The 16,443-nt window shown below is 45.0% G+C and overlaps 1 protein-coding gene across 7 annotated transcripts in view; it reads right to left on the reverse strand.

Moving 5' to 3' along the window:
- The window catches only part of Tenm2 (teneurin transmembrane protein 2), a 935,290-nt gene that overhangs the window by 33,529 nt on the left and 885,318 nt on the right, over positions 1–16,443 (reverse strand). For 5 of the 7 annotated variants that reach the window (XM_004637048.2, XM_004637049.2, XM_004637047.2 and 2 more), the window contains 4 exons: positions 10,284–10,304; positions 6,712–6,944; positions 5,062–5,216; positions 2,966–3,840 (listed from right to left, as the gene is read on the reverse strand). In XM_004637048.2, the coding sequence (XP_004637105.1) occupies positions 2,966–3,840; positions 5,062–5,216; positions 6,712–6,944; positions 10,284–10,304 (1,284 nt within the window). The remainder of the gene's footprint in view (positions 1–2,965; positions 3,841–5,061; positions 5,217–6,711; positions 6,945–10,283; positions 10,305–16,443) is intronic. The other 2 variants (XM_004637050.3, XM_012515976.1) reach the window with 1 other exon arrangement.

The raw sequence follows: 16,443 nt of genomic DNA on the forward strand, positions 1-16,443 counted from the left end.
TCTCACCTGTCTGACTCCTGTGTCTGCTATCTAAGTGGTTGTTTGGAAGCTGAGGGATGGGACGGAGACAGAGGGGTGCTTAGTAATTAGTCTCATGTCCTAGTAGCATCATTTCTTTGTTGAACTTCCACATACCAAGTGCTCTGCTAATATCAAAGATGTAGTGCTCAGTGAACTTCCACGATGCCCCCACTATGCAATTTGCGTTATTCCTATTTGACAGATATGGAGATTGAAGCTCAAAGAGGTTGATTTACTTGTTCAAGGTCAATCAGAAATCGTATGACAGAACTGTAGTCCTGTCACCCAGGACCTTTCTTGTACGCCATACTGTCATTTGTGGCAAGTTGTAAAAACCTGTGTTGCCTTAGAATGTACCTTGATCGGGGCCGAGGAGATAGTTCAGTAGAATAAGTGCCTGTCAGGCAAGCACAAGGTCCTGAGTTCAATCCCTGGTACTGGAAAACAAAACAAAACAAAACAAAACAAAACAAAACAAAACAAAACAAAAAAACCCCCAAAACAATGTACCTTGACCAGAGTACTTGTCTTGGGACCCAGTGGCTTTGCATTTTGGAAAATCTTATTCTCAAGGCTGGAGATTCCTGAAATCTTCTGAAAGTCTTTGATCATAAAATGAGACCAGGATGAGTCATGACTGTTACTTTTCTCTGTTCATCTCTGCTCTAAGTCATTAACAGGCTTGCCTTGTTGGGAACAGCTTCTCTCCAATTTAGGAAAAATTTTCATGTGCTCTAAATCTACCCACAGCCTTGTTTCAGGACGTGGTGGATCACGTGGCTATCTGAACAGGAAGCCCGCTTTGCCACACATGCTGTGTGGCCTGGGAGGCATCGCTGCACTTCTCTGAGCCTCAGTTTCCTCGTGTATAGAATAAACATAACCACATGTCTCCCCACAGGGTCACTGTGACGTTGAACAGACAAATGCGTCTCTACCTAGGAAGTTTTATGCAGAGAGAACGCTCCGCTGCGCTCACCACCAAGGGGATGATGGGCATCTTGCTTCATGTCATGGGTGGGACTCAGGAGCCCGTGAGGAAGCTCTCCCTGGCAGTCAGACTCTGGTGGTAACCCTATGGCCTCTGCATGGTTTTCTTTACTACTCCAGTAGGAAGAGCCCCAGTAGGAAGTAGAGTTTGTATGTATTTTTAAGCAGCCAATTTGCTGACCACAAATAGAAAGTACTACAAAACCAAAAGAACTCATTATCTTGTTTTTTGGTTAGGAAGGCTAAGAAAACCTTACACATTTGGGCCTCAACAATGTAGAAAACTGCACTTACCCCTATTATGAAAAAACCCCAGCTTATTCAATGAAGAGAAAAATTAGTTTTACTGTAACTTCTGAAAAAATGTATTAAGCTGGAGACAGATGCTTGCTAAAAGATACCTGCCACTCAAGAGTTTGTGTCTGTGGATTCTCTAGGCCCGAGCTGCGAACTACAGCCTCTAAGACAGCCCTAGGTTGGTCTCTCTAAAGCAGCCTTTTCTTTTCTCTTTTTGCGGTATCAGGGCTTGAACTCAGGACCTTGTGCTTGCCAGGCAGGTGCTTCAGCCACTGAGCTATATCCTTGGCCCAGCCTTTTCATCTTTATCCTGGAGCCTCAACGAATAATTTCCATTATTTTAAGTTTTATTTTATTGGTACATTGTAGATATACCGAATGTTGTCACTCATCACAGGGAATTTGTACCTCCCTGTGGTATATCTTGCTTCTTTCTTTCTTCCCCATTCCTCTCCTCTCCCTTCAATTAACAACTAATCTGTAAATGTACTGTGTCTTCAGGTGAACCTGCCCCATGGTAAAATGAGAAGCCATCAAGTGTGGGAGCTAGAGTCCAGCTTTAACCTACTTGGGATGAGAGCTGCTGGTGGCACCTGGAAGGTGCCCTTCATCACCGGTTCCTGGACTGCAATCAAGTTCTAGGGCTTCGAAAAACATGGATAGGCTTTAGGAGGTAGCTTTGTCCAAAGAAGGACCCCACAGCAAGGAAAGCAATTTGACAATTCAGAAAAGCTCCAGCAGGTGGCAAAAGCAGCCTTTCAAATTTTCCCAAGCCCACTGATGAATGAGAACAGAACCTTTCTAGATTTAGGAGTCATCGACAATGAAATCTTCTGTCCTTTCTCTTGTTCCCTTGTCACTCTGCCACACATCCTCCCTACCTTACTGTACCATCCAGACAGGATGCAATCAAGGACTCCATGTACATAAGGGTTAACCCTTCTCCAAGGACAGCTGGATACTTGTAGATTCCATTCCTATCTCAGGCGGAGATTGGGAGGGTCATGGCTCGGCAACTTCCGCCAACCAGTACCTTATTGGTTAATACCAGGAGCAGCAGGCAGCTTGACCACGAGCTGCTTCAGGAGCTAGGGAAAATAGCTTTTTGGCAAAACAAATGGTAAGACACTATTAAGTATGAGATAATTGTTAAGGGAAATATGACCAGCTCTCACATCTTTTAATATACCTAGCACTTTATCTGTATTGATCTTCTTCTGCTAAAGAGGAAATTCAGAGTTTATCTACCTGCCTGTGCAATCAAGTGTGTTGCTGGACCTATTGGCAAATTACAGAAGCCCCACTGGGATCTTGCCTTTTAGGTTCTAATTTCCGCACCCATGGCAAACATGAATAATCAGCAAAGTTAATCAGCACTTTATCTTCCAGGTGCTGTGCGTGTCCAATATCCTGAAATTTGAATGGCAAGCAGACAACAGGAATTCCCCATGCTAGGAGGGAGGACGTTTATATATCAGAGACCCAACAGAGCAAGTCATTTAAGAGTCAGGGACAGGGACATGAGTATCTGCAGGCCATGAGAAATCATTAAGGTTGGGAAGACAACGTGACTGAGCACATTTCAAAGCAACATGAACAGCTGATCTTAAAGCCAGCTAAGGCAGACATTCTTTATAAACCCCCCAAACCCACTTACTCGTAGAACGTTGTCCATCCCGTTTCGTCGCTCTTAGTGGCTAGGAGCCCAGTGTTCCCATCATAAGTCATGAGTCCAAGCTCCAGGCTCTGTGTGGACACGACCTTGAGGCCGCCATTGGTGCCCACAGTGAGGGTGATGATCTGATTGTCTGGCATGAGTAGGTGGCGGGGCATGCCACTGCTGTCCCGACGGATCTTCAGGGAATTGCCATTATTGTCGATCAATTCTGTGACATCATTGTCAGCACTATATGTAAAATTATATAAGTACTCCCCTGTCACTAGGCTCACAGTGTACTGGTGGATACCATCCGCATTGAAAACATACAACTCTTGCTCTCCGGGAGATGCAGCCTCGTACTGGTTGAAGGCATTCAGCACAGGCTTGTTTTTGCTGACTGCCCTGATCCGAATGTTCCCAAGGTCTGCAATGTAGATAGTGCCATCCGGAGCTACAGCTAAGGAGGATGGGGAATTCAAGATGGCATCAGTAGCGTAGGCATCATCTCCTGAGTAGCAGATGCAACTGACATCATTTTTGCAGTCGCAGTCCGAGGCTGCCCCAGCTAAGAGACAGATCTCTCCATTCGTTGTTACCTGGCGTAGACGGTTAATCTTTTTCTCATCTGTCTCAGTGATATAGAGCACCCCTGTGTGAGAGATGGCAATGGCGCTGGCTGACTCCAGGGCTGAGTGGATGGCGAGCTTGCTGAGCGAGTAGTCAATGCCGGGAACCTGGCAGTGCATGGGGCGGCCTGCGATGATGCTGACTTGGTGATTCTCAGTGATTCGGAGGATAACGTTGTTCTCTAGCACGTACAGGGAATTATCCATGGGGTTGACAGCAAGGTCTGTTGGCCACTCCAGGCGAACCTGTGGATGACACGGCATCACCTCAAGGAACAGCCTCCCATCTATGTAGTGCTCAAACCTGGGGCATTTACACGGGTATTAAATGCACCTAGAAAGAGTGACTTAGCCTTTAACACACTGTACTAGAGGTGCTCATCAGTAAACCAGGTTCATGGTGCCCTCACAAACATTTCCTGCTCTATCACATGCCCTGACTAGACCAGACCGCCACTTCTTCCCACAACAGTTTCCCAGTCCCAGATGATCAGGCAGGGTCAGAGCTCTCACATATGGTGTACAGATTGCTCACTGCAGAAGGGATCAGGAGCATCCGGCCTGTGAGCCTGAGAAGGAGTCACATTGGGCTAAGTCATCACTATCTAAATCACAGCAAAAAACCATGTGGCTTTAAAGGTGACCCTAACCCAAGGGCACATGAGGCACAGGAGAGCTAGCAAACCTCAACTGGAGTGTTTCCCTGGAAAACAAAACAGAACAGAACAAAATAAAGCCAAACCAAACCAAACCAAACCAAACCAAACCAAACCAAACCAAACCAAACCAAACCAGAAGTGACACAAACATGCTCTTCCTCTGTGGAATTTGAAATAAAAACCCTAGTAGTAAGTTGTCAAGTCTGCTGTGGAATTTGAGCTGAAATTTATGAGGTTGACCGAGGGTTGAAAAGACTCTTACAGGAAAAGTGAACATATATTCCAGGCTGTTTGAGATCAAATGCTGTACATTTGAGGAACCTCTATCCTCTGCTACCATAAGAGTCTTCACTAAACACACACTTCGGGGACTATTGCAGAGAGCTGTGCTCTACTTACTCCTGCACAAAGTGAAGGTTTATATAGTGAGGATGCAATCATTTCTGATTAACAGGGATGCTCTGATTGACACATAACACTATACAGTACAGCCTCAAACCTGCAATAATCATGGAGGAGAACAGTAATTACACACAACTCCTACCCTGTAATCTGCCACGGCTGGAGTGTGTCACCAACTTGACTCTTCTGAGCCGCGTCTCCCTTTCTCTTACGCACTCTCTCCCATTCCTTCCTGACATTTTTCTAGTCCACCTTGCTATGGAGTTCACCTGGGGCCCTTCTCTGAACGACCTGTGATTGGTGTCCAGATCTCCCCCTCCCATGCGTCTTCCAATTTAGGAAACAGGTGCAAATGTTAGGCCGGGAACTGGAAGTGGCTTAATGATGAGAAGTAGAACAGTCCCACCTGAGCGACATCCATGCTGGAGTCACAGCTCAGGGGCCGGACAGCGGTGAGATCATTGGAGCCCAGGAGGGTGGAGATGATTCCATTCTGGTCCACCTTCCGGATCATGGTGGCATCCACGAAATACATGAGCCCATTCTTATCTACTGCAATACCTGCAAAAGAAAAGCAGTGGGAATATAACTCTTGGAAGGGAGCCTGGTTCTGGGCTGGAGGTGGTATCTGCCTTGCCACTCATTTTCTGCCTGGGCCTCAATGGGGTGGATTAGAACCTACAGAGTGCTGGTCCTCAGCCTTTCTTAGCGGCGCTGCAGTGAGATTGGTGTAATTCCCCCGGTGCTGGCTGTTGCACCATCCTTCCCTCCAACTGAAAGCAGCACCTTGTGCTGCCAGTGAACGAAGGCTGCCAATGAATGAATAAGGAACCAACTCTACACTTACTCTTTTGAGAAAAAGTTATTTCCAAAGTTCACTGCTTTAAAAAATATTGCTGGTAGATGACTTGAATACCCTTCATAAATGATCCCAACAATGAGGGGGAGAAACAATGGTTCTCACAGGCACATACTTCCAATTCAAAACATATCCTCCAGGAAGAATTCCCAATTAAGCCTTGACTCCAATCAGCACTCCAGTGCCCTGGGGAGACACCAAGTGCTAGCATTCCCCTGTCACAGCGGGGCTGATAAGACATGGACTGCAGTTTCTATTTCTTTTGCTTTTTCATTTCAGTGCCCAAGTACAAGGCTTCGCATCCTTAATCCATGCTGCAGGCTGCTTCCACAGTAGCTAAAAATGCTAACAGGAGTTAGACCCTTAGATGACTGCTCCTTAACCTTAAGCATCTTTAGTCCTTTTCAAATGGAGACCTGTTGGCTCCAAGCACTCCTCTATGCAGACCCCTGGAAATTATACCCATTCTTCTTTTTTAAAAATTTATCCAACAAATATTTATTAGATATCTTCTTCATACTGTGGGATACTGGTTTTTTAAAATCTTTTATTCATTTTATACCCATTCTTTTTTTTTTTTTTTTAACATTTATTGTGTGTGTGTGTGGGTGTGTGTGTGTGGGGCCAACCCACCCCACCAGGGGGCGCGGCTGGCTGGCATGTGGTGCTGGGGGATTGAACCGCGGTCCCTGTGCTTTGCCAAGCTTGTTCCAAGTAGGCGCTTTAGACCACTGAGCCATCTCTCCAGCCCTTTATACCCATTCTTAATGACTACCATTTTCTTGGGCATTTCCATGGTTGGCATTGAGCTTTAGACTTCACTTAAGAGTACTGTCTACCATTCTGTCCCAGGAGAGGTTAGAAACCCTTGCTGGGCTTTGTTCTGTCTCTATCACTAAGAGCCAGCACTTTGGCCTTTGGAACCAGGATTTTCTTCTGGCTCTGTGACTAGCAGCAATCAGAAACCTCCAGGTGCAATCCATTCCACTTTTCACTTGTAGCATATGTGGGTAATAAAGTTTACTTCAAATAAATAAAAATTAAACACCCACCCACACACCAAAGCAATCTATCAGAGTTAAATTATTTTATGGAAAGCTGTATTTTGGACTGCTGAGCTTCATTCAGTTCCAAGAAGAAGACAGCAAAGCTTGCAGCAAGCTCTGAGATAGAGGTTCCTTCTTCTGCAGGCTTTACCTCGTGGGCTCATCAGGGTTGCATCCACAGCTTTCCCTCCATCCCCACAGCGGGCTTCATCAAAGGGCAAACACTGTTCCCCGGTCCCTGCCACGACTTCTGAATTCCCAGCCAGATCTTTGGCTCCACTCAGAGACTTGACACGGGAGATTCGGCGACTGTTGGTGTCCGAGACGAAGAGCGAGCCAGACACAGGATCCACAGCCAAGTAGTACTTGTGCGCAGGGTTGTTGCTTTAGCAGAAGAAGCACAAAGAGAGATAAGGGGAGGCTAGACAGCTGCCTCCTCAGTCAGTGAGATGACAAAAGCCCTAGATGACTCTTACCTTCTCTCATATCTTTCCACTTTAGTGAACTGGAAAGAATCATAACTTAGTGTTCTAACATAATGCAGCTCTTTACTACCTCTAATTTTTTTTTCTTTTCAAAGTTTTATTGATAAACAGATAGCAATGAGACAGTTTCAAATCAAATCGAAAGTACAGTTTCAACAAATAATACACTGCATATATTCTTCTTAGTGGTTAATTGCTGTACAAGATGCAGACTTGTGATCCTACTTACAAACACCATTAGAAAAAATCATTCTATTCATTAAGAGAATGCAACTATATATCTATCCCAACCACTTTGAATACACAGATACAAAATGGACATTCATAGTTATACCCCAATTTTTTTTAAATTCCGTTGTTGAATATTATAGGTGTGTAAACTCAGCAAAATATTCTAAAAGAGTACAGAAGCCCATAATAGCATTGGGTCTTCTTTTACTACCTCTAATGAAGCTTAAGTGTTGGGTGCGATCCTGAAATTCACAGACTCCACCACACGTCCTAGCAGACTGCTTCACTGAGCCAGTATGAAAGCTCCCGCTCTATCCTGTTTTCATGAGCAGGGCAGTTAGTCGTTCAACACCAACTCTTGTGTGTCAGCCTCTTCTATTCCTCCCGTGGGCTTAGTATATGAGAGTGAGGAAACGTACCATGTGTTTCCTATTTAATGTATGCATTCTAATGCCTCCAAGACACTCGATCATTACTACTGAGGCAATCTGGAAGTTTTGTTTTTGACAAGAAGGTTCCCAGAGGTACCCCAACCCCCAGTATCTCAGCTCTTACTGTTCCTTAGTAGAGATAAAACACAGTTGGCATTTAGCGTGAAGAAATGTGGGTATCTTGCTATGCTGTCAAGAATCTGAATTACAAAACAAAGAGATATAGTTTTCAAATCTTGGGGAGCAGTGAGGTCACAGTGTGAGTCAAGAACCTACAAAGCCTTGAGCCACGTCAGGAGATGAGGAACCATGCATGGGAAGTGTATGAGGAGCTTGTAAGCTCAGAAACTGGGTACTTCCTTGGCCATGTGCCTATCAGTCCTTTGCAAGGCTACCTAGGATAGAATGAGAACTGTGGAACCGTCTCAGGATCAGACACAGGAAACTCAAAGCTCAACTCAGACCTGGTCGGTAACCTTAGGCAAGTCTTTGGTGTCACTGGGTGTTAGCATCCTTCCTTGAGAAATGAAGAAATCAAATGAGATTATCACTCCTGTTCTTTGTAGCCCCCAAGTCCAATAGCTCTCCCCTCTGCAGTGGGACCAGAATGAATGCTCATACATGCTCAGGATGGGTTATTAAAGTTGCACCCTTTTGTACGAGCAGGAGCTGCCTCTCTGCTCCGGTGGGGGAAACAAGGTTCTGGACTCCCATGCCTAAAACAAGCGTAGGTCTTTTTTTCCCAGATATTTTAAAATTATGCTTTGGGGCACTGGGAGGAGAGGGCCTGGGTGAGGTGAAGGGAAGGTGAGGGTGATGATAGTGTTTGGCGCATTTGTCCTATAGACATTAGCTGGTAAATTACTAATTAAAACACTGCCATTTGGGTTCTTCCCCAATTTAAGGGGAGGGGGGAAGAAGAGCTAGGGAGCTATTTTTAGGGGTAATTTGTGAGACGAGACTATCTTTAATTCCAGATTCTCCTCAGGTTGCTATTAAGACACAATTGAAGTGGAAGTCAAGGTCTTTTTAAAAATCCCAGCCCAGATAACTAGCTTAGAAGGGTAGGCTAGCTGGAATCCATCCCTAACCTTTCCTTTACTCTTTCTTTTTTTTTTCTCCGTTTTTTTTTTTTTTTTTTTTTTTTTTTTTTTTTTTTTTTTTTTTTTGGCCAAATCATCAGAGAATATCCATATATGCAAAGCAAATTAAGGGAGAAAGGGGGAAAATTCATGCCATTTTTTAATTAGATGCTATACTCGCTCATTGAATGAGTGGTAGCCGGCACGATCAACAGAAAGATGAAGGCCGTGCACATCTGTGCCTATCTATGAGCAGGAGAATTAATTTTGGACTTTCCAGGGAGCCTGATTTGAGGAAGCTTTTCCAAGTGTCTGCCATAAAAGCAGGCAATCGAGGGTTTGGGGTGAACGCTTGCCTGGGGAAAGCATTCTTTCCCACGGCCCCAGGCTAATTCCAGCAAGGCTAGCAGACCAGCTCAGGTCGGGTGGACAGTCCTGCTTCCACAGCTGAGGCTGCAGGTCAAATTCAGGGTACAATTGTCCTGGAGGGTGGGTGGCCTTCCAGGGCATTTTTGCTCTTTTTTATGTAGCTCAAATGGGCTTCCTATAACCAGCCAATTTTGGGTTACCTGAGAATAAGGAGAGAAGTCTTCCTCTAAATTTCCACTGACCAGTAGTGCCATACAACCTAAGTCTACTCTGTGTCTAATTTTACGCTGGTATCAGAAGGAAGCCCCTCTGTGTTTCACAGTATGAAGTGAGAAGAATTCCTGCAAGTGGTGAAACAAGTTGCTTTGCTTCTTTTCCTCCTTCAAATACCAACAAGGCCTCTGTTCTGTTAGAATACTCATGCCATATCCATGTCAGTGCAGTATGCGTGTACGTTCACGTATGTGTGTGCTGGATGGTGGACATGTGAGTTGGACTGGTACAGCTTCAAAGGTTACTCAGACAAGCAGTACTTGCTCCGCACCCTTCGGGCTACTCTGCTGTGATTCAACTGCGTGTAATTCTCACACTTCTGACTGCTGATTTCATTCTGATCAGCAGATTGGCAATTAACTTTGTGTGTGTGTGTGTGTGTGTGTGTGTGTGTGTATGTGTGTGTTTGTGTGTATTTTTAAAAATGACCACATATCCAAGGGAAAAAAATCATTAATGAGTTGAAAATGAGTTTTTGACCCGTTTCCAGTTCATTAAAGCTTTTGTGAACCCAGTCCAGCATTTACAAAAGCCAGAAGTTTGCCTCAACTGTTTTGCCCAATTCCGGGCCACTGCGAGCCGTCGGGATGAAGGTTCACGGAAGGTTCATTATCTTGCTCTCGTATCTCCCAGAAATTCTAATTACTGTCAGCTTATTTGGTTGCTTTTTGACTGCATTTCATAATTGCTAAAGCTTATCATACTCACAACACACAATTAGCACATAAAAAGTTACTATATTTGGTACATAAAAATATACAACATTACACAAGAAGCACAAAACAAAAAAAGCAAACACAAGGAAGCAAACGAACCATATCAAATTATATAGGAAAGAGTTCTTCATCTTACCTATGTTTAAACTCTTTATTTCTTTATAGAAAGAAAACAGAAGGAAAAAAGAACAAACAGTTAGCCAGAGAATTGATGAAAAAGCAAACACAATATAAATATATATATTTTGTGTCTTATATAATGGGACCCCGAAAAGGGCAGTCTTTTCTCCCCCTTCTAATTGACAGCTCTTGGCTCAATTACTTGGGAAGAACCCCTGAGTTTGGACTCCTCCCGACCACTGGAGAATCTGGACAAGAAGGATCAGATTCTCTGACAGGCAATGTAGCTGTCGAGGGACAGGTAGCAACAGGTGAAACAGGACTTCTGGCTAATGAAGGGACTGCAGGAAGGTTGACACCTGCTGCCAAGCGGTGACTCTTGAGTGTGGTGTGAGAAGGACTCTGGAGCTGAATTCCAGGGCAGCTACAAGGAGTGCTGAGAGTCTCTTGAGTGTCCACACTTGGTGTAGGGCAGCATGGCCACACTGGTGCCATCTGTTGGCACTGGTCAGTACAGAATCAGTTCCATGTGGGAGAGTCCTGCTCACACTCAACTGCAGAGTCACAAGGGCTCTGTTGGACTTTGAGACTCTGAGCCATTTCCCATTTCTCCTCCCGTCTCATGCGTGTGTATGTGCATGTGTGCGTGTATGCACGTGTGTGTGTGTGTGTGTGTGTGTGTGTGTGTGTGCCCACACAGGCATTCTTTCTCACAGTAATGCCTAATACTATGATGGCTTCCATTGTCACTCATGACATTCACTTTTAGGCAATAATGTTCCTCTCCTATCTGAAGCCAGGGATGCCAGTTACTGTTCTTTTTTTGTGAACTAGGAAAAGTTTTGTTGTTTTTTTCTTATGAGAACAAAAACACATTTCGATTTCAATAGGAAAGTGGCTGCAAGTTAACAGGAGGCAGAAGAGAAGTCAGTGCCCCAAGGAAGAAGAGCTGTTCTCCAGCCAAGAGGCTTCTGGGTCAAGGTGGAAGAGCTGCTGACCTCTCTCTTCCTTCCAGCTCAAGGGGAGGCCTGAGGGAAGGGACAGAGAGGGCTGGTGCCCTGATTCCTGCCAGGCTCAGCTCAGGCCTCTGTTGGGGGCCGTCATTAGTGGTGGGTTTGCACAGGGATTACATTTTATATTTTATTCTAACATGTTAGTTTTTGCAAAAAAAAAAGTTAATTAAATGATGCTGATAACTCCTGAGCTCTGACTGACATAGTGCAATTTAAGATTCATTCCGCAAAGCCTGGTGAGTCAGGGTGGCAGCCGGGAATTCTCGCGTCTATTTTATATTGCTTAATGAAAGTGAAATGTTATCTGCCACCAGTGGTAGACATATTTGGCTCTTAATTATTGCAATATCAATTCCACGTTTTTTTTTAAAGTCAAGATTTTGTGAAAAGACTGGATGGGATTTGGGTCTGCAGACCTGACCTACTTCTTTCCTAAGAACATCTGCTTTAAGTTGATTAATATAATATCTGTGTTGGGGGAAGAAGATGGGAAGGGGGTGAGGGAATCAAGTCTTTGGAAAGTGTGGAGTCCGAATGATCAGTTGGATATGAGCTTTGGATAAAGGCCAAGGTCACTGCTATTCCACGCTAGGGTCAGTTGCAGGTTGAGTGCTTAGTAGGAAACAAAAGTGGCATCCTTGAGTCAGTCTGTGCAGAAGGGTATGCATGGCCTACTTACGAGGAACAAGCCTCTGCTTTGTGTGTGTGCCCTCAATAACACAACCCTTTAAGCATCCCTTTGAGGACAAAGAGGTGTCTCTGATTTAAGGATTGAGATGGATTAGGTCTCCATGCTACAGAGCCTCAATGACTGTTCTGTGAAGCCTACAGGGTCTCTCTTCGTTTTCACAGCCTGTCTGGCAAGCTGTCATCACACTGTCTTGTGATTTATGTTTGTGTGCTTGTCTTCCTCACTTCGTTGTGAACAGCACTTGACTCACTTGTTCCTGTGTTGTGGGCACAGTGGAGAGCCTACGAGAGAGCAAGGGCTGGGAAGGTGTCGGCTGCTAGCCCAGTGCTGGGCAGACTCTACGATGGGCACTGGTCCCTCATGTTCTCAGAAGTATGGAGCTGCAATCAGTTGAGATCTGTCGTCTGTCTGTCTGTCTGTCTGTCTGTCTCTCATTAAACCCAGGGTCTTTCCACTGAACTATATTCCCAGCCTTTAAGTATTCTCCTTTCCTTTCTTTTTTTTTTTTTTCCCCTTCTTTCCTTGTACTTGGAGTTGAACTCAGAGCCTTATACTTGCTAGACAGGCACTATGCTGCTGAGCTATATCTCTGGCTCAATAATTTTTTCTTTTGAAACAGGGTCCCACCAAGTCCCTAAGTTGCCCAGGACACACTCAAACTTGATACTTTCCTGGCTCAACTGGTTTACTGTCTCTTTATGTTCTAACTCCTTTTGTGTCCTACTTTCCCCTGGAGCTAGACTGAGGGTAAACTGGACTGTAGTTTTTGTTGTTGTTTCAACTGAAGGGAAATTGAGTTGGGATACATGTGGTTTGGTTTTAGGCACATGTAATTACATGCTTTACAATCCTTTCAGCATCTAGTTAAATTACTGCCAGCCACTGTGGTGTAAAATGGCTTCCGGAATGCTCCTGTCCTACTGTGTTGACTCATCCTTGCTACTGTGTAGCATCACTCCAGGGCATAGGATGGCCAGGGTAGAAGTCGTATTTCAGTACTGTGAGGATATCAGTGAGAAACTGGTTAGTGACTATCGATTCAAAGAGTGTTCAGACTATTCCCTGCACAAGAAAATTTAAAGTATCCAGAAATACTACAAAGGAAACTCCATAGAGGCCTCCCCAAGTTTTATCAATCTAATAACTTATACATCACCCATAATCTATTGCAGACACGACAGAAAGGGTTTTTTTTTTTTTTCTGTCAATAATCTGAAACAAGTTCAGCCATACTGGAGCTACCCAATCTTCACTGATAGCTCTTCATCCCCCCTACAGACATCAAAAGTAACCCTCATATGAAAAGATAGCCAGGGAATGTGAAGCCAAACACTGTGGGGAGACAAGTATTATGGAAGGGTAATGGCAGTTAATTAATACAAAATATTAGGTTATTTGTCTGGATTTTGTGATGTTTGTGCTTGTTGTTGGCTTTTTAAAATGTTGCCATCTGTTTTGTTTTCCCATCCTGAATAATATCCAGTTTCATTTCTCATTTTCTAACCATAACTGTTTCTTTCTTAGCCCCTCCACCCTCCATTGTGTTGGCCTGAGCTCCCATGAAATTTGAACTATCCTTGGTAAAAGAGCTTTGAACAGGGGCTAGTGAGATGGCTCAGTGGTCTAAAGCGCCTACTTAGAACAAGCTCAGCAAAGCACAGGGACCGCGGTTCAATTCCCCAGCACCACATGCCAGCCAGTCCCGCCCCCTGGTGGGCTGAGCTGGCCACACACACACACACACACACACACACACACAAATAAATTAAATTTAAAAAAAAAAAAAAAGAGCTTTGAACAGGCATCCAGAACTATCCAGAACCTTCTGGACACACTGTGCTTGCTACTGTTCTGGGTTGGGAGCTTTCTTGTCTTTCCTTTGCTGACCCCCATCTTGAAAGCCTGACCACATGGCCATGGCAAGCGCAGGCCTCTTCTAACCAAGACGCTGAGCCCTCCTTAACATTAGCCCACCGAGCTGCACAGCAGTGTCTGCACTTCTGGAAGGTTCAGGACAATTCTCACCTCCAGGTCTGGCTGCCTTCGTCCTCCTCCCCAGGTTCCCATCTGTCCATATCTCTGCCCCCTCCAGCCCTGACTGACATATCTGATTCCTTGCCCTGAACATCTTCCCTGGTACAGGAAGGCCCTGAACTCTCTCTAAAAGCAGGATAAAAATCCAGCATGGAGAAGTGGTTTCGTTGAAAAAGATAGCACATTTAATATCATAATATAACTTTATGTTGAAAAATAAAAATAATTAAAACATTGAAGAAGATATGTGATTCTTACATTCACATAAAAGGGGTGCAGAGAGATGATGTCGCTCTCATTCCTTATCATTTATTGCTTTTATATTGGGGTCCCGTTTCTAAGTTGCTCTCTAACTGTGGAGGGAGAATGCATTTTCCTATGAAGGCAGCTTAGCTTACCCTAAGGTGCAAACAACTGGCAAATGTACTGTTTCAAAGTACTTCAGTTTCACAAGGCTGGCTTAGAAAGAATGGTAATTATAAGGAACATGGGCTGTAAAAGGTGGAATATCAGGCTTTGTTGGGAAGTGGGTGTTGAAAATGTGCTCAGTGAAAGCACACAGACGGCAACCATATTACCTAAGAGAAGGCTCCTTTCTTTTGAGCATCAGAAGTTACTCAAAATTGTGTAGCCTTCTATCCTTGTGTGTCTTGTACAAGCAAAGAAAGGAGGGAGGCAAAGGGATAGTGAAAGGACCATGGCAACATTTAAATAGCATCCCAAATTTAAGGCTCCATTCTAGGGTGGGTGAGCAAGACGGGGATGGGTTCTGACTCCCAAAATTGAATCATTCAACTGCCAACTCACAATGGAGAAAAGACATAAGCAAGACAGGTCTCTTTCTCCCGCCTCCCTCTCTTGGCTGCTTGCTGTTTTGAAGAGATGGGATTGACAGCCCTTTGTTTTCAGGGATGTAGTGGGAAGAAAAGAAGAATCAAACCAGTGTTCTTGTAAAAGCTTAACTTCTAATCGGCTCTAGGTTCCCGGCTGATGAAAGCAAGAACAAGTCTAAAGACAGTTAAAAAAATAAAATCAAATCACACAGCTGTCAAGGGAAATTGGGAGTTGTTTTCCCTCAAGCTGTCCTCAGTGTCACCATGCGGGCATGGTGTGGTTTGCTTTGATTGGGCCATTAACTTGTATCACTGATGCGGTGGCCTCTGTAGTTTTGAGACATGGAATCAAGGACTGACTCCAACAAAAGGGAAAGGACTGGACCTTTGTGCCCAGGCATCCTATGCTGGGCACTGGAGGGGCTGGGCACTGCTCTAAGCACCACCGGGCAGTAGTGGCCAAGGGGTCTGTCTTACAGAAGTTCATGTCCTGGGCCCTAAAGACTTGTGCAGAGACGGGTGAACAAGAAGGCAGTAGGTGGTATCAGCTTCAGTGAGACTTTCGCTACCCAGAGGAGGGTTAAAATTACCTAGGGTGATCAGGGTTCATAAAAAGGAGGGCTCTTCAGTCTGGGCCTTACAGGTGGACACTGGGTTGAGTGGATATTCTAAGTCAAGTGAGCAGCGTAAGTCAAGATTTTAAGGTGGGAAAGCACTGAGCAAGGGCTCACACGACACAGAGCAGGGACAGGTGTGCGGGGTCACACCTGCAAGAAGAACGCGTTATGTTGTTCTCAGTGTGGGCCTTGGAGAAGCTTAACGCTTCCTCCATTCCCCCTCCTGCCTCCTGTTTCTCTTTTCCCTATAGGATCCTGGCTTTCCAGAGTTAAATAAATAGATAAATGAATAAATAAATAAATAAATAAAGCAAGCAAGCTAGGAAGGAGACCTTTGTGAGGAGAGCTGAGTGTCATGTGGATTATCAGAGTGACAGCGTAAGGGTCACCGGCTTCTACTCTGCCACCTCCTCATCCCCTTTGCTCATCGTTTGGATACTGAAGCCTGTTGTGCCTCTCAAACTCCCACGCTGTTCCTGTGTCGGTTGGTGTGTGGCTCTTCTACTCTGCCTGCACCCACTGGCTTCCAGGGAGCCCATGTCCTCCAGTGGGGGCTCTTTCCGCTTGGGTTTCCTTCCTCCCATGACTTTAGAGGCCAGTACAGGTATAGTTCCCCCTCTGGCCTTGAGCCTGAAGCCCCCTCGGTTCTGGCTGCTGTTTTCTCCTCTCCTTCCCCCGCAATGCTTGGCATGGTCTTTGCTCTCAGGAGTAGCCAGCAGTGGCTGCTGGTGGCTACACTAGGGGTCTGCATTCCAGAGGGGACTCCAGGACTATGCCAATGTGACCTTAAGTGTCTGTCTTTCACAGCATAGCTGAGGCTGCTGTAGGAGGCACTGCTGGGTCCTCAGTGGCCCAGGCCAAAACCAACAATTTAAGTGGTGTGATATATTCTCTCTCTCTCTCTCTCTCTCTCTCTCTCTCTCTCTCTCTCTCTCTCTCTCTCTCTCCTCTGTATGTTTCTGTTTTTTCCCACTGTTCATTATTCTTT

Source organism: Octodon degus, unplaced genomic scaffold (assembly GCF_000260255.1).
Source record: "Octodon degus isolate 3935 unplaced genomic scaffold, OctDeg1.0 scaffold00085, whole genome shotgun sequence".
In the NCBI taxonomy this organism is placed as follows: Eukaryota; Metazoa; Chordata; class Mammalia; order Rodentia; family Octodontidae; genus Octodon; species Octodon degus.